Source organism: Seriola dumerili, unplaced genomic scaffold (genome assembly GCF_002260705.1).
Source record: "Seriola dumerili isolate Sdu_G_001 unplaced genomic scaffold, Sdu_1.0 BDQW01000230.1, whole genome shotgun sequence".
Lineage (NCBI taxonomy): Eukaryota > Metazoa > Chordata > Actinopteri > Carangiformes > Carangidae > Seriola > Seriola dumerili.
In genome coordinates this window covers 3,869,538-3,887,520 of record NW_019174485.1, presented here as the reverse complement: position 1 = coordinate 3,887,520, position 17,983 = coordinate 3,869,538, and the positions used below count along the sequence as shown (strand labels likewise).

Here is a 17,983-nt window from a genome sequence, read left to right as displayed (position 1 = left end):
GTAGAGAGGCTGAAGTATGAACTGCCTGTCGATCCTCAAACATTCCTTCGCATATGGAAGCTGGTGCAACAGCATAACAACAATAGACAAACAATAGATCTATCTCCATCACATACCCACGTACCTTTCTTGAAGCTAGCAGTGGAGATGTTGAAATGTTACTGAGAATGTTGCCCTAACTTTATTTTGCTTATTTATTTATATATTTTTCTTTTCTGGGAGAGGGCATGGGAAGGGGTTTTGTTGTTATCATACTTGAAATTTATTTATTTATCCAAGAACTGTACCTGTCTACTTTATTGGACTATATTTTCTCTGCCTGTTTTTAATTATGTAAAACCACCATATCAAAAAAACTACGCATTCATAATAACCAGGAATATGAATACAAAAATCTCTGCAAAGGTATCAATAACTGTTATCTAAATAATATGCCAGAATGAAGATGTGCTAGAGTAAAGTTTCATTTAAAAATATCTTTTGTGCCTCTTCCTCTCTATTTGACATCCTCATTTAACCTAAGTAAGTTTAAGTTAAGTTTAAGTGAGTAAAGTTATACAACTCTAATACATACAGATATCATGCAGCAACTCCTCTGAACTTTGCTCCAGTTCATTTGCACAGAGCAATTGGGATAGTTTTCAAAGGCTTTATGCACAGTACCATGATCTGAGGGCACTTAGGCGTCAGCCCCATCAAGCTGTAAGCTTGTGTAAAACCCAACAGAAAGAAATGATACACGACACTAGGGGAAGGTGGGAACGGGAGCTGGAGGAGAGGCAATGACAGACAGCACTGATCCTCATTCTTGGGCAGTGACATGGAGAGAGAGAGAGGACAAGGAAGGTGGAGAAAGGTAACAGGAGGGAGGCAGTGTCAAAGGGGGGAGGAACACACGAAGGGAGGGAGGTCCTCAGCTCTGGAGCTGATGTCTTTGAGCTCCACCTCTGCTGTGGGAGGAAAATCTCACTGAGGATTTACTGTTGGGACCTTCAGACTGAACACTGAGCCCTCTGCATCTTTCGTCCTTTGGGATTCAATTTACTGGAATATTCACTCAGAGACTCTGGACGTGCCTACCTGCTGGAGTCCTTCTGGCTGAATGGGAAATATCTGAGAGTGGTATGAGAACAAAAATGATGTTTGTGTGCTTTTTGTATGTAGGTGTAGTTTGTCTTTGCTCCAATGTCCACATAGAGTCCAGGGTGTTTCTTGAAGAGCTGCTGTTACAGCACAGCTGGATCTGAAATCCTACAATAAATGTTTTATAATAACTGACATTGGTGTTTGATAGCAGTTTAGGACTGTTCAGCGTTTAGGACTTGTAAGAGTATGTTTCCACATTGCAGCTTGTTCCTGTCTGGATGTGTCATGATTGAGTAGCTGATGTGAAAATTAAGTTCTAAATTGTTGTTCAGTTCATTTTTTGGTTTCAATTTTTTGACTTTGTGCAGTGGCATCGGTGTGCAGGGCCTGAGGCTAATCTAAGTATATCTTCTCAGGGATTAAATTGCTTCCTAATGAGCTTTCACTAATGTCCAAGCTTCACTTAAAGGAGAACTCTCACTGCAGGTTCTCAGCACAATGTCAAAGAGGCCACAGCACTTAAGCAGAATTGGTGCTATTAATACTGCTACTATCAACTACTATTAGCAATTTAGTTAGTACATACTGTAATTCCAGAGTCATGGATTTCAGATTAAAAAAAAAAACACACAAAACTTTAAAATGTGATACTTTTGTAAACATGAGTTGTGGCATTATCACATAAACACTGACTGTAGGTGCAGATACAACACTGATCTATCATCAGCTTGGTCTGTTTATATAGAATATCCTGCCCAGCAATTATTATTCATCTGAACCTTGAACCTAATGTCAGCTCTCTTACAATAATATAGACAATATATCACTGGGTTAGTATCACTGATGCATGAACATGTAAGCAACAATGTTGTGGCAAGTTGAGAAGGAGTTTATTTGAAAAACTGTCTATCAATAACAGTTCACCAAATCTTCATCTGTGAGGCAGCTAGCAGCAGTAGTTAGATAAATGTGGTGTAAAAAGTTAAATATTTTCACCTGAGATGTAGCAGTGTAGAGGTACACAGTGGCAGAAAATGAAAATATTTAAATAAAAGTGTCTTAAATGTGTCCTTAAGTTGAGTAAATGTACTTGGTTTCTGTCCACTACTGCTAACAAGACAAGTATATAGTAAGTGGATGGATATTGAGAGTGAAAAAAGTTAAAAAGAAGCAACACACTCACATAAGAATCTTACTTTTATGTATTCTCTTCTAATATTATGCATCCATTAAAACTTGTATTACTTTTTTCTCTGTCATCTAGTGAGTAATATGAGGAAGCCTTTGAATGGGCTAGATCCAGGAATCAGACTGCAGGGCTTCCATTGTGTTTAGACCGGGGAGCAACATGCAAACAAATCGGTGAACCGGCGCGGCCTCTCAAACCCCCGCCCTCATCGCCACCAGCACCACCAACCAAGCTTTGGGGGGGATTCCAGACTTTTCCACTCTGCCTGACAACCTGCGCCAACCACCATGGATTTCATGCTACCCATAAGAAGTCGAGACATGATGGCTCCCTCCAGCTCTGCTCCTCTTCTGGGCCCTCACAACCGCTGCACCAGGTATCACTACCAGGGCTTCAAGAGAAAGCTGCGGCCTGGACGGATTATGGGCTTCATCATCAGCCTGGTGGTGGTCTCCACTGTCTGTTCATGGAGTGCCTTGTCGCTGGCCACAACGGTGGCCACCGAGCTGGAATCGGCCGTCGAGGGCTCAGCAGAGGCGGCAGTGCCCCAAAGAACTCTTCTGCAGTACCACAACCTCTCAGCTGCGACAAAGGACACACCGGTGGCCATGCGATCATCTGATGAAGAGATGAATCACGGGGACTACCCAACGGACTACTTCAGTGTGGAGGAGAGACGTCAGGGCTTTGTGGTGTTTCATATGTTTGGCATGTTGTACATGTTCATAGCCTTAGCCATCGTCTGCGATGAATTCTTTGTCCCAGCACTCACTGTCATCACAGAGAAGCTGGAGATCTCTGATGATGTAGCAGGAGCCACCTTCATGGCAGCAGGTGGCTCAGCCCCTGAGCTCTTCACCTCTGTCATAGGAGTCTTCGTCTCTCACAGTAATGTCGGTATCGGTACCATCGTAGGCTCAGCAGTATTCAACATCCTTTTTGTGATCGGGATGTGCGCCCTGTTCTCCAAAGAGGTGTTGAACCTCACCTGGTGGCCTCTGTTCAGAGACGTCTCGTTCTATATCATTGGCTTGCTCATGCTCATCTACTTCTTTCTGGATAATCAAATCACAGTGGGGGAAAGTATCAGCCTGCTGATGTGCTACACCTGCTATGTGACATTCATGAAGTTCAATGCCAAAGTAGAACTTCTCATCAAGAGCACGCTGGGCAGCAACCAGGTGGACGAGCTGGAGACTGCACCAAAGGTGAGCCCAATTTCATCCATTCATCCATTCATCCATCCATCCATCTATCCATCCATCCATCCATCTATCCATCCATCCATCTATCTATCCATCCATCCATCTTCCCTTAACCCCTATTCTTTTGAAGTACCCATCCTACTGCTGCCACTTTCTGCTGAACAGCAGTCATCTTTCACCCCATCTTGGGTGTGAACAGCTGAAGCTTACATTCATCCATCCATACATTTACCCCAATGCTCTCTTTCACCGACTGACCCCTCCAACCACTGAAAGAGCATCCCCATCAGAAACAACCATCAAGAGCTTTCTAAGTCTTAAAGGTACATGTCGGAGAGCAGGGATAATGAAGTGAAAAGGTCTTAAAAGTTGAAAGCATCCAACTAAGATCAAAGTATGAAAGACGCAGTTCCCTTTCTTTCTTTAAGAGAACATTATTAACATGGGTTTCTGATGTGGATGAGGTGATAAGTATTTCTCGGAATGAAACTGTCTGAGTTTCTTGGCTGAAATCTGGGCATCTCGTGATAATTGATCTGAGAAAAAGCATTTGGTTTTTACAGTGAATAGGATCACAGATAAAAAAAGGCTCATGACTACTGATCCTGAGTATAGTAGTGCTCCTGTTCTGGGAATCTGCAAGGGTGTTATATTGAGGCACAGAAGGTGTTAAAACAGAGGTTGCTGAACAGACAGCACTCTGTCAGGCAGCCAAGTCCTCTTGAATTCCCCTCTGGAAGGATATAAAGATTTGTCTTAACCTGCCACCTGTGCAGCTCACACAGTGCCAGATGCAGAGCCAGACCGCAGTGCCTTCATGCTGACTAAGTCTAGGAACAGGCCTCATCTTCAGTCACTAAGTTTAGGAACCGAGTCCAGACCAGAGTCCGGAAAGGTTCTCAGAATAGGACTGATGTAACGGAGCTGGTTAGTAAAAAGCCCCCATTTCAAAGGAATTCAAATACAAAGACAATTTGTGTGTGAATACTTTTGACATGTTTATTACCCATTAGAGTATCTAAATTAACACAACGCACGTGTTTGTATATGGTCACATGTATCACATGTATCTTTAGAGATCACTGGTCATTTTCCAAAGAGCTGTGTCAGCGCTATTGGAGGACAAATATGTTTTCAGTTCAAAGTACACAAACGTAAAATTACTATTACATCCAACTTTGAGTCAAAATTCAGTTACCCATTTATTCGTCCAACATGATAATTATTTAATTATTTGTCACAAACTTCATCTTCCTATTCTGAGATCCTCAAAGATAATATTAGTGCTTTTCTTTTTTACAGTTTTTTTTAATCCCATGCTGGGAGCAAATCAGTCAGTTTTCCACGTTACAATAACACTGGTTAGATATATATGTATATGAATTACATTATTATTTAGACACTGTAATTGTTCTCTTGCCATGGTGAATTCTGATGTTGTGTTGGTAATCCTGAAACCTACATATAGTGTAGATGGATGAATTTCAGATGGATGTCTGAGATGACATCCTGTGTGATAAAATCAGTGGAAAACTAAAAGCAAAGAAAGAAGCAAAGGCATTGTGAAATTAGTCAAAAAGAAAATCCATGTAGCATCTCTCCAACCCCATCAGCACGCTCCCTCCTACAGCTCCCCTCGTATTGGCTATGACACTGGGTAAAGTGGGCAGGGTCTTCTGACTCTGGAGGGAAAGCCTGTAGCGCTGAGTGTTGTTTGTCCTCTTTTTCAACTCAGTCACACTAAAGATCATTTCAGAACATCTGTGGTTATTCGTCCTAACACGGATTACACACAGATTATATAAACCTCTGGGTTTCGGAAAGCATGAGACATATGAAACTATTTTGACTTTTGAGAATTAAAAACAACCTTAATTTTTTCACTCTGGAAGTGTAATGTTACTGTTTATACTTCACAGTGTGACTCATAATGACCCATTTTGACCCAGTGGTAACACACTTACAATACTGGTCACTTCACAATCACGAAGCCAATCACTTCACCGGAGGAAGACGATGGGAAAGTATAATTTTGAGATTAGCTTGATGCTGGATTTCTAAATTGAGCTGAGAGCTGATGATGTGATGCAAAAGGTTCAACACACATACACACAAATAAGCTTATTATTGTTATTGGTTTTTCACGTTTGTCTCTCCGTCTGTTGTATGTTCTGTCTGTGTGTGCAGTTGGAGTCAGATCTGTTGCTCTCTGATGTTGTAATCTCATACGGCGCCCAGGTGACAAATGCTAAAACTACTGTAGGCTGATCTTAGAGCAGCTTGCCCGTAGCTTAGACCAGCATCACCCATCACCAGTTCTTCAGGGGCGTATACAGTGCAGTGCTGCTTTTGTTTTTTTTCCAGGAATATTAATTACAGATTATTCACATTTTTATCATTATAGGCCTATAAATTGAGGTCTTCCTCTAAAAATGTAAACCAAACAAACTGTTAAGATACAATAGTGGCTGAAAACACTTAGAGAATGATGCAACTATTTCCATGGTCATATACATATACATGGTCATATATATATATATATATATACATATTTCAGGCCAGTAGATGTTTTAGGCAATTGATGAGCTCATGATCATCAGCCTCCAATATGGTCATATCTGCTTTAAAGCTTTTCCCTTTAACTGCTTAGGTAAGCAAGAAAAAAATGCTTCTCGAGAAGCATGACTTAATTTTATTTAGAAGTTTTACACAGCTATGAATTATTTGCTTCTGAATTACAGTTACTTATATATAAAAATTAATCTTCTTATATATATAAAAATTAATCTTGTCTTGCCTGTGTCTCCCTTCTCTTCTCCATTTTTTTTCCTAACTGTAGATTGGTAACAGCTGATTCAGTACTTTCCAGTTTCTTTTATTTTCTTCATGCAGATGAAGCCTGTATTTAAGAGTCAGTTACAGACAATAACAATACGATTTATTTTTCTGAGGCTCCAAGTGTATCATCAGATATTTGATTTGTAAATGCCATATTCTTTGTATTTCTCCTAAACCTGAGAGCTGAACACATTTGTGCACTGATCACCCTCTATTAGTATCAGTGTTGTTGCAGAAGCTCTGTTTGACACTTGTGCCCTTCTGGGAATCAGCTGTTCTTCAGGCTGCCTCATCTCAACCCAAGAACAGCTTTTCTCTCTTTCTGTCGTCCGGCACTTGATGTCCAACTACCTTGCCCTCATGTGTCTATAGCTGCTAAATAATCCCCCAGGTTAATACTCTCCTATCCCATTAGCGCCGCTAATAATAGTCTGATGCTCCTTGGGGGAGCAGGAATCAGCAGATCACTGAGAGAAAAGACTGAATATTCTTTTGTCAGCCTGCAGCCATTCTCATAGTGTGGTGTGGTTTTTAGTTTTGTGCATAATTTCGGCTGTTTCAGGCAGTTTTGCTTAGTAGCCTATATATGTTGCACACTGTGTCTGTTCAGGGAAGGGGGAGAGACGATCTTCTGATTTGCTTGCTGATGGCCCTAAAGACGCCAATCCTCTCTGATCCCCTTATCAACTGCTTACCTGCAGTGACGACAGCAAACATGCAGCCCAGCATACTGTCATTCTGCTCCTCTGCAGAGCGCTAACAAAATGGTCAAATTCTTCTTGCAATCATAAATTCCTGTGAAGAAAGGATCACAATGCAAGCAGAGTAGTAGTGGGATCAAACAGAAGAGGTCTCTGCATTAGTGTATCTGTATAGAAAATTCAGCTTATTTGTTTGCTAATAATAATTCTGAGGATTTTTAATAGTCGTGATCCAGAATGCAGATATATGTTGACTTTTATTTATCCAACAAAATGCAACTGAAATGAAAAAAAAATCTGATTCTTTTCTTCTTATGGTAGCCTACAGTTCTGTTCTGGGGTCAGCACAAAGCTTAACTCACTGATTTTACACTTGCAGCTGTTTGTCGACTTCTTGATTTTGCGACAGTGGCAATCTGTGAAGGAAGCAGTTTTTTTTTTTGTTTTACCCTCAACTTTAAATGTTGTCCTTTAATCGCCAGAATTGTTGATGTTGATAATTGTTGATGAATCCTTACTGACTGCAGGGGAACTTTGGGTTATAATGAGCAACTGTTTACAGACAGATGAGTGTGATGATTGTGAAAGACAAATGTTTGACAGCATGGTGACCTGTGAAAGTTGCTTCACACACGGACTTGAAAATTACCAGTCTAAAAGTGATGATCTCTGCTGATTAATCCTGGCTAAGTCCACCAGCTCGGACAGTCAGGTGGACAGAGGAGAGAGAGAGAGAGAGAGAGAGAGAGAACAAAGCGGAGGGAAAGTAAACGTGGATGTTTGAATTTTTGTAATGGTGAACTGATTGTGCCTCACTGATGACAGCGATGATGATAAGAGTGATGAAGGGAAAGTTTGGTGTAGATCTATTGGCTCCAGGTCACCACTGTACATCCTGGCATTCGTCCAGTGTCTTTGGCTTCTTGTCTGGACCAGGGATGAGACAACTGAACTGGAACAGCAGCTCAGCCCAGAGTGCAGAAATCGTTTAGTGAAGCTTTCTTCTTTCTCTAAGCAGATCATCTTCAAATCTCGAACAACTCACTGTTATAACATGAATTAGTCATGAGCTGATTTTGATGACTCGTTTTACTCCCCAAGGTAGATTTTGATGCTGAAGTATTGTTAATTATATTTTGTATGAATGTCATCTTTAGCCCAAAATTAAAAAAATATGTTTTCTAATCAACAGTTGTTAAACACGGAGATGTCTAGTAGGTACGCTACTGTGACATAGAGGAACTCCTGAACACTCAATATGACAATATTAAATATGTATAGATTTACACATATACAAGAGGGAAACATCTTTTTAAACTGTCTTACATTATCAGTCAGTGAAATAGATGTACATCATTAGCCAAAGTGGAGCCAAGTGTATCAATTCACTATAAAACCTGGTAAATGCATTACACTTTGAACTCAGAAAATAACAAGAGATGAACGACATCACGTGGCTTCATAATAGATAGACTTTGTAAACACATTTGTCTTTTAGGTCATATATCTATACTGTAGATTATCCAATCTGTAGATGTTATTGTATCTATCAAAATAGAAATTGCTGTAAATTGCCTTAAAAGTGTAACTTAAAATAATGTTATTTCTTGTTTTGTAAGAGTAAATGTCACTCTGGATTATCTTATTCTGTAACATTTGTCTTACTTACTACTTCAGCAGTTACAGATTAATTAGATGTAGTTTTGAATCTGTTTCTGCCACCTGCTGGAATGACAAACAAAAGGTTTTGGAGGATGGTGAAAGGTGTTTCTCAGACTGTGGAAGGTAATGCATGAAAATCACCTAAACTGGGTTTTCACACAAAGGACAATTATTAAAAGCCGGTTTCAGTTCCAGCAGATTCTACATGTCTTTTGTCACCGAGCAGCTCTCAGGAGCCATGTGAGCATTAGACGACATGAGCTAATGCCAAGCTGGCCTCAGCTATTAGGGCAGAAGCTGCGCTGCTCAGCAATCACATGGTCAGTACAGACAGGTGTCCACTGCTCCTTTTTCCTCCTTTACATCTTTAACATATTATTTTTCTTCATAAAAATTATAACATATTGTGTATAAAACTGTACAACTCCGGAGAAAAGACATTTCTGAAATTATATCCGTTTGATGAGTCTAAGTAGAGTCTAATATAAACTTAGAGCTAAATCCACAAACATCACCTAGTCTGCAGCCAGAGGATCTTCATGCAGCTGAAGCTATAAACACCTCCTCAAACAAATCTGGACTGAACAAACATGAAACAAGTCAATAGGAATGCCAGCACGTTGAAAACAAAAAGAAACCCCTGGCTTTAGCCTTGCTTCAGCTGCCATAACAGCAGCAGGTGTCTTGTCAGTTGCACGCTAAAGGGATTATCTGCTCAAACTCTGAGGCCTCCATCATGAAAACGTGTCAACAACAAAACCCTCCACCTCTCTCCCTGGTGTTTGTGGCTGTCTGTGTTTGCTTTTCAAGTTTCCCCACTGAGTTTGTCGGATATATCTATAATATGAATTAGGAAGCGTACAAAAAGAGAAGGAAGAGTTAGCTCAGCTGCGTGCTACAATTCTTTGTGTAAGCTATCTCTGTATTACGTTTAGGCCTATTTAAGGAAAATGACAAGTCACGCAAGCGAACAGACAAAATAGTGCTAATGCAGCTCAGTACTAAGGTTTAAAATTATGTCACCTTTCATGTAAAGACCTTCAGTTTTAGATTATATACAGTATTGAAAGTTAGTTAAATATAAAAATACCTCAAGTTTGTTTATTAAAATACTGATCAGTCATTTTAAAATTAACATGAAGTTTCAAACTTTTCTAATTTCTAATTTGCATATACTATAATCTGCTACCTTTAACCAATTCTGTGGGTCTTTCTCTCTTGTTTGGAGCAAACTTCTCCATACACTCAACACACACACACACACACACACACACACACACACACACATATATATATATACATACATACATATATTATAATTTTTATATATATATATATATATATATATACATAAACATTTACATAACTAGAAGGGCACTCAGAGAGCACAGACCTCCACAAAGGCCAATGTCAAACAACATAAACCAGACTTCAGAGAAAGAAAATTCAAATTCATAGTAAATGATCCAGATCTGCTCCAGGCCCCATCCCTCCACCAAGTTTAGTGCGAATCAGTTCAGTACTTGTTGCATAATCCTGCTGATGAATAAACAAATGGGTGAAAACGTAACCTCCTTGGCGGAGGTAAAAAAAACTCCCATAACGTAACTGTGATCGTTTGTCCAAACCTCCTCAATCAATTCATGATAATTTTGGTCTTTGGTCTTTGGTTTTCTCTGTGCAAACAAGAATAAAATAACATTACTCCGTGTTACATTTAGGCCTGTTTAAGGAAAAAGACACAATATCTACCCAATATCTACCCATGAAACTTTATTCCCATCTGTTTTCTTGAACATCTCCAAATCCCTGACTCCCACACTAAACCACCCCCCCTGCTGACATCACCACTTCTGTATTTTTCACAAACCCACACCACAGTCTCTGTCTGTTTCAGGCGGTGGACTGTGCGTGTTTGTATGTGTTTCTCTATGTGGTGACACCACTGTGCTGTATATGTCCTCTGAAGAAATGGCTGGGGTTGAGATTAGTGTGAGTCCTCCTCTGTGTGTAGGATCCTAGTTTTCATGTTGGAACAGGACCCATAAACCTCTGGCTCTGGTTCGCTCCCTCCAACTGTGAGGTGGAGGAATGTGTGTGCTTTTCTTCTTCAGTGGATGCTTTGGCACTAAAATAAATTGGTCTTTTTTGTTAAAAAGACAAAAAATTGATAAAGATGTTTTCTACACTTTTTATTGTCATATTGTGGGTTGAACAAGGCTCATGTCATCTTTCATACCTGTCCTTACCAATTGTGCTGTCAACATACTGATATGTTAAAATATACTTGGTCTAAAAAAAAAAAAGATATGAAAACATAAAAAATGCCTGTAAACCTGTGTTGTATGTCATATCTAACTCAGACTCTACCTGTTCTCTCCTCCTGGTTTAAAGTTTTCACTAAGTGATTTTACATTTTCATTTCAGATCTGCTCTGAGGCCCTCTGGGTCTGTAGGAGTTTACTGAGCTGCATTGTAGCTGCATAACTTTATTAATTCACTTGTCCCATCCCACCCCTGCCAATGTAGTGATGCAATCCAATCCAACAGCAACACTCAAAAACTGGTGTCGAATAAACGTGTCAAATGACACAAAGAGAGAACATTATAAAAAACAGCTGCAGTTATTGCAGGCCCTAATGTGTTGGATTGCATATAGCACACACGTTTGTGTTACTGTATCCACGCCCTGCGTTTATACAGTAATGTAAGAAACCTATACTGTATATATATTATGTTTTCTTTCTCTGTGTTTTTCCTTGAAGGTAAATGCTCCAGGAGATGATGAGAACAAGCTGATGGTAAGTTTGTTTTGTGTGTGTGTGTGTGTGTGTGTGTGTGTGTGTGTGTGTGTGTGTGTGTGTGTGTGTGTGTGTATGTAGAGTTATTATGCAGTGTCTGGTACTGGTCATTATGTAAGAGAGCATTTTATGTGTCTGGCTATGTTTACATTATACCGAATGCATGAGATAGAAAAGGTGTTGTACTGCATGTACCACAGAGATTTAAACTGCGATTAAACAGAGATGTGACAGTTTGAATTTGAGCAGCTGCTCATTGGGGTGTTTTTTTTTTCTCCAACTTGTTTTTCTTGTCGGAGTTTCATAAATGAATAAAAATGATGAATAATGTGAAGATGTTGTGTTTGCATTTTTACAGGCAAAACCCAGGCTGCAGAGAGAAGGCAGCTGTGCTTCTCTACACAACTCACTCATGAGAAACAGCATCTTCCAGCTCATGATCCACACACTGGACCCCCTGAGTGATGAAGGTATCGGTATGAAAAACACACAGGAAACACACAAATGCACTCAAATGCAACAAGATCTCAGAAACAAGATATCATTTTTAAATCTTGCAGTAGTATGAATTATGTAATCATTATATTCCTCTACATATAATTAACCTTTATGACAGCATGGGAATTACATGTCTGTATGTGTCTGTTTTAGGACGTTTCAAAGAGAAGGCGTCAATCCTTCACAAAATGGCCAAGCAGAAGTGTAAAGAAGATGCTGCCAATGCTGCCAATGCTTCCAACGGTATAGGTGAGTAACAGTGATGAATTGTATTATATGGGAGCCCATTTGTGTCACTCAAAAATCTGATAAATCAAGTTTCAAATCAATTAGCAAATCGTTAATCACTTTAAGAACTGTGGCTATTGATAGGTGAATGGTTGAAACAGTGCACAGATGAATCAACAGTGTGTTTATCACAAATGAATGAATGGACAATAGACAAGTTAATTTAATGTAGAATTGTGAAACAAAGGTGGAGTTACACCTTTAATGTTACAGTTGTCCTGATTATTTTAAAATGTCTATACGGCGGTTGGTTATTCTCCAGATGTTATAGTGTGAAAAGTAGTGAATGTTGGCTGAAGTTATTACTTAAATCCTTCCACTTTTATCTCATTATATATGTCATGATCACATAAATACACATTTGTGATATCTTTAATGAAGTATGAGACCATTTGTTTAGTTTACAATCAGAAGTGAGCTGATTGCTAAAGGGGGTGTTTCTGTGAAGTCAGATACAAGATATTAATTTATCATCAAATTACACATTTTTATTTATTCATTTTATTAGTAAATGTATCTTCCCTTTTTTACATGCATCCAATTCTCTTGAATTTTCTGAGTTATATCTGACATTTGTCAATTGATTTATCAACTGACTGACTGATTTGGCAATTGAACTGTCATTTAATCAGTTTTCTTAAGAGGCATTAATATAATTCCATATAATATTACACAACCTTCAAGAAATGCAAATCTCACTGAGTTTCATTTTTACTTTCAGTGTTGTTAGACCACCAGTTTTATTTCAAATTTAACACTATTATAAAAGACTACCTTATACCCATTTTCCCTTTCTCTCCTCTTTTTCTTTCCTCAAGCTGATAAAAACATCCCCAACAGTACGAATGTTGCAGTGGAAGTCACGCCACCCATGAACGGTGTCATAGGAGGAGACGAGGTATGGCTTTTGTCTTTCTTTGTTCTTCCAAGTTCACATTCAAGGCTCTTTGAAACCATCTATTTTCATAGATCCTCAACAAAGAACACAAAAACACTATAAACAAACATACCACCTGACTTCATTGTACAATAAAAAAAAAAGGCTATATATTTATATGTATATGTTCAATATAATTTATCAACTCTTCCTCAGGGTGATGAAGAGGAGGATGAAGACCAGCCTCTGAGCTTGGCCTGGCCCGACACCACCAGGAAGAGGCTCACCTACCTCATCATCCTGCCCATAGTCTTTCCACTTTGGCTCACACTACCTGACGTCAGGAGAGAGGTGCCAACACACACGCACACGCGCGCACACAAAAAAACACATCGCCAGACAGTGAAAATTAAAAATGCTATGCGTTTACAAAGTGCTCATGGATCACTTCTTCACCATAAATTTACGATATTAGATATTCACATTAATAGAGAAGCTTGTGTTTCTCAACATGTTAAAAAAAGGTTTGTTTTACTGCTGTTTTCACAATCATTACTGATGCTAACAAATGAGAAAACTTAGATTCAACATTTCTCTTATTTAGTTTCTTTACTGCAAAACCTCCTTAATCAGTGTTTTGAATAACTGTATATGTAAAAAATATTTAGCATCCTATAGGTGATAAGTCAGATATATCAGGTTTTTAGCCAGGCCGAGGCCAGAGATTGTTTTATTGATTTATTGAGTGTGTGTGTGTGTTTTTTTTTTTTTTTTTATTCATTATAGACCGCAAAAAGGTTCTTCCCCATCACTTTCATTGGTGCCATTTGTTGGATTGCTTTCTTCTCTTACCTGATGGTGTGGTGGGCTCACCAGGTACAAAACACACACACACACACGCATGCACGCACACTCATGAAACACAATTCCAAAGATGCCTGTGAAATCTGTCCTTCAAAGTCATATTTCTTTACATCTCTGTCATTGTCATTTTCACACGCACATACTCTGCTCTCTATTCTGTTCTATTTTATTCTATTCTTATCAGAGTGCAGCAGTCAGGGTGTTGAATGTGTGACCATGGAAGCTAATCCCGACTAATCTGCCTTGATCCACCGCCAGATCAACCTGTAATGTTCTATTTTAACAGTGCAAACGCAAAGACAGGCCTGCAGCAGGAGGTCATACTGCATGTGCAAGGTCACAGAGTAATGCACCTGCTTTTTTTCTGGAAATATTTAAAGTCTTGTCACAAAATGATTCACAGGATGACTGTTATGTGCACTCAGCGACTCTATCAAATGTAAACTGCACCATTGAAGAGTAACTACTCTAAGTCTAATAATGCTGCTTGTGCCACCAACTAGTGGTGACTATGTGCCTTCCCCATAGAGTGTGCAGCTGTGATACAGAGAGGTACTATACTACTATGCTATGTCAGAGCACTCATCACAGTGGTCAAGTGTGGTCACAAGTAGAACACACCACACCTGACCACACTCAGCGGTGATGGTTGGTGTTTGTACCTTTCAACCCATGGCTGTAAAGTGGTGGATATATCAAAACAAATCTGAAGCAAAAGCAGCAACAAGACAACAAGATTGTTCTGAGCGCCGTGTAAGATGGTGGCTTTTCTGCCTTTATGAAGTTTGTGTGGCTGCAACATGAAGACACATATTCCTCCTTTCAGGTTGGAGAAACTTTCTGGATCACAGAGGAGATCATGGGTCTGACCATATTAGCAGCTGGCACTTCAATCCCTGACCTCATCACCAGTGTGATTGTAGCACGAAAAGGCCTTGGTGACATGGCCGTGTCCAGCTCTGTGGGATCCAACATCTTTGATATCACTGTGGGGTGAGTCCAGCAAACAACAAGGAAAATATCATTCGTAATAGCTGTGTGTTATCCCTCATAATCCAGCAAAGAGAAAACCCATATGACTCTTCTCTGCTGTGCTCTCTGCTCCCTCCAGTCTGCCATTCCCCTGGCTCCTCTTCAACATCATCAATGACTTCAAGCCGGTCGAGGTGAGCAGCAATGGCTTGTTCTGCGCCATCGTCCTCCTCTTCCTCATGCTCCTCTTCGTCATCATCTCCATTGCGGCTTGCAAGTGGAGAATGAGCAAGTTCCTGGGCCTTCTCATGTTCTTGCTCTACTTCGTGTTCCTCATTGTCAGTGTCATGCTGGAGGACAAAGTCATCAGCTGCCCTGTCACCGTCTGAGAGAGAGCGGCTCCTACTGATTCTCAGAAAGCTCAAATGAAACATGAATGTGCTCATACGCATAATGATTTACTATAGGATTGAAAAAACATGCACATACGGACACACACTCTTATCTGTCTCACACATGCACACAGTAGAAGACTGCAGACACACAGACACACAGACACATACATCCACACACTCAGTGTCAAGCTGCACACACAAATGAAGCAAACACACAAATATACACAGGTTGTTACAGGTGCAGACTGGTGCAACACAGCCTTCCAGCAGTGGCAGACAAGCCAGTCCGTCATTAATGGACTTATGCCACCCAATAGGAGAGACTCCTCTCACTTTGTACCATGTGGCTACGTTCAGTAGCAGCTATTGGTTAAAACCAGCTGAAAGCAACTGATGGTCAAGTGAATTGAACGCCACCCAGGATGGAAATGTTAATCGAAGAGCATCATTTATTTATTTTTTTCAACTTAAGGATTGTGCTGCAGTATAAGAAGTACCTCTACTACTCTTGCAAGCAGCCATGTTAAGCATATGAACTGAATTTGGGGGTTCAAAGAGACTTTTTTTTTTTTGTGGAGCTCTGGAGAGATGTGCATCCCGTATGTCACGGGGAGGGGAAACCTGGGAAACACATAAGTGTGAAAGCTGCTTAATAAACCTTTAACAATGTCCACTCCAACAACTGCATGGCTTTGCAATGACATCAAAAGAGAAATACTCAGTGTTGATGATTCAAGTGTGTTTTCAAATACAGTGCATTGCATTTCAGGACATATTTGGCAGAAATTGTTACTTTAATTCCAATTCATGAATATCTATAATAGAACACATTAAATGCTAAATAGTTACAATAGAGTGTAGACAGATAGCATGGACCAAGATTAAACTGGCTAAGGTTTTATCATGCTCAGTATTTCTGCTTATATCAGTGTATCCCAATTATATTTTCATATTATAAGCTTGTGAGTGTGACTTTTTCTGTTCTGTCTTTTTCTGTCTGCCTTTACATGCACCACTCTAGAGAGAGAGAGATTATAATATAAACTGGATGGTTTTGGTGCATGGAAGTGCACCTAGTGGTGAAGAGGTCAGTGTCACATTTGCATCCCAGCAGATGATGCAGTCGGGACAACAAGTGGTGAACTAAAGATTAGCGTTTGGTTTTTTTTTAAATTATGTATTACTAAAAAGGTGTGTTCAATATCAACAGGTATCACCAGGCTTCTGTAAGGTTTTGATGTAAAAGAACTCATGTACTGTCATGTACTAGCAATATTTTTGTCTTGGATTTTCCACTGCTGTAGGCATTTTGTACTTTGTATCAGATCAAAAAGGCCTAACGTGGGGCCATCATCGCCATGTTCACATACCACTTTCTTCTGTTCACTATGTGATATGCAGTGGGAAATCTTAGACTAAGATTGGTATGAGAAACATCAGGTAGGCCAATATTTTTATTCTAAAATAAAACACTGTTGAAGAGACTCATTTGAAGAGTTTCAGTTTGTGACATTTGAGTATTTTGGCACAAACTTTGTTGTCCTCTAATTCCTTTCTATTAGAGTTACAGCTGTGTCTGCTAGTGAAATAACACTGAGCATATTCATCACTAGGGTCCTGCTGTAGTAGAAAATGATCAATTAGTGTACAATATTTCAATTCAAATGTTCCAGAAAAAAGTGTATGTTTCCATCAACTAATCTAATGATATATATTGAAGAGGTTGCAAAAGATTAAACAATCAAAGAATACCACAATAAAGAAGTCTCTGTGACTCAAAAAATCTTGCATTTTCTCTCTTTCTGATTTGGGGGTATTTAAGTGATTGTTTTTCTTTACCTTTTATAAATGGGGTTTCCATTTAGTTTTTTTTTGTTGTTTATTTGTTTGCTTGTTTTATTCTTCTTCTTGCTTTGTCTTTTATGAGCAAAGTCTATAAACTGCCTATAAAAACAGGTGGAAGGAAACATACTTGTGATGTGAAGCAGATATAGTCGTGACCCAACAACAAATCAGTGCCAGCGTTGTCCATCCTTTATACATCAGTTGCACCACCTGTTGCATGCTGAACTGCCTGACTGCCCTCATACAAGCTACAACACACAACAGTCCAGAAACATTTATTTAACCATGCCTGGAATATCTCAAAAAGACTAAATAGTCTGATTCAGTCCTAAAATATTTGTTAGAAATGTTGAGAACAGCTTCCCTCTGTAGATAGAGGAAAAAATGCTATGCGATTATTGGCTGACATCACTGTTTTAAAGGAAGTGTTAGTAAATACTTATAATAATTTATAATTTTCCCTGTCGGCTGCTTTCTATGTCAAATACATGAAGTGAAACCAAATGAGGGGGATCACTTATTCTGCCAGCAGCATTTAATAACGTGCTCCATCAGTCTTGGAGAAAAGCTCAGTAAAGCTCCTGTCAACTCTCTGAATAATCTGCTGTTTCTCCCTATATTAGTGCAGGAGTTAGGAATTGTTAAAATGTTAAATGGTTCCAGTGCAACAACAACTTAAGAGATAAATGAATGTAAAAGCTGGTGTCCTGCTGGAAATCTTTTTTTGTATTCTGTAAGCTGGGAAAGGTTAGCACACAGAAT

General features: G+C 39.4%; 1 protein-coding gene across 2 annotated transcripts; it reads left to right on the top strand.

Annotated features, from left to right (window-relative positions):
* The first annotated feature begins 2,528 nt into the window (after positions 1 to 2,528).
* On the top strand, positions 2,529 to 15,370 carry LOC111229278 (sodium/potassium/calcium exchanger 2-like). 2 transcript variants are annotated; one of them, XM_022755544.1, is made up of 9 exons: positions 2,529 to 3,483; positions 11,447 to 11,482; positions 11,841 to 11,952; positions 12,134 to 12,229; positions 13,087 to 13,166; positions 13,362 to 13,496; positions 13,932 to 14,021; positions 14,836 to 15,002; positions 15,121 to 15,370. In XM_022755544.1, the coding sequence occupies exons 1-9, from the start codon at positions 2,563 to 2,565 to the stop codon at positions 15,368 to 15,370; spliced, it is 1,887 nt and encodes a 628-aa protein (XP_022611265.1). In that variant the 5' UTR covers positions 2,529 to 2,562. The 2 variants fall into 2 exon arrangements, with proteins under 2 accessions (XP_022611265.1, XP_022611264.1); XM_022755543.1 differs by having other exon boundaries at positions 11,841 to 11,958.
* The last annotated feature ends 2,613 nt before the right edge of the window (positions 15,371 to 17,983 follow it).

Excerpts from the sequence above, each read along its gene's own strand:
- LOC111229278 (XM_022755543.1), top strand. The coding sequence starts at position 2,563 with ATGGATTTCATGCTACCCATAAGAAGTCGAGACATGATGGCTCCCTCC. Across the intron at positions 13,497-13,931 it reads TACCTGACGTCAGGAGAGAG|ACCGCAAAAAGGTTCTTCCC; the intron begins GTGCCAACACAC and ends TATTCATTATAG. Across the intron at positions 14,022-14,835 it reads TGGTGTGGTGGGCTCACCAG|GTTGGAGAAACTTTCTGGAT; the intron begins GTACAAAACACA and ends TCCTCCTTTCAG.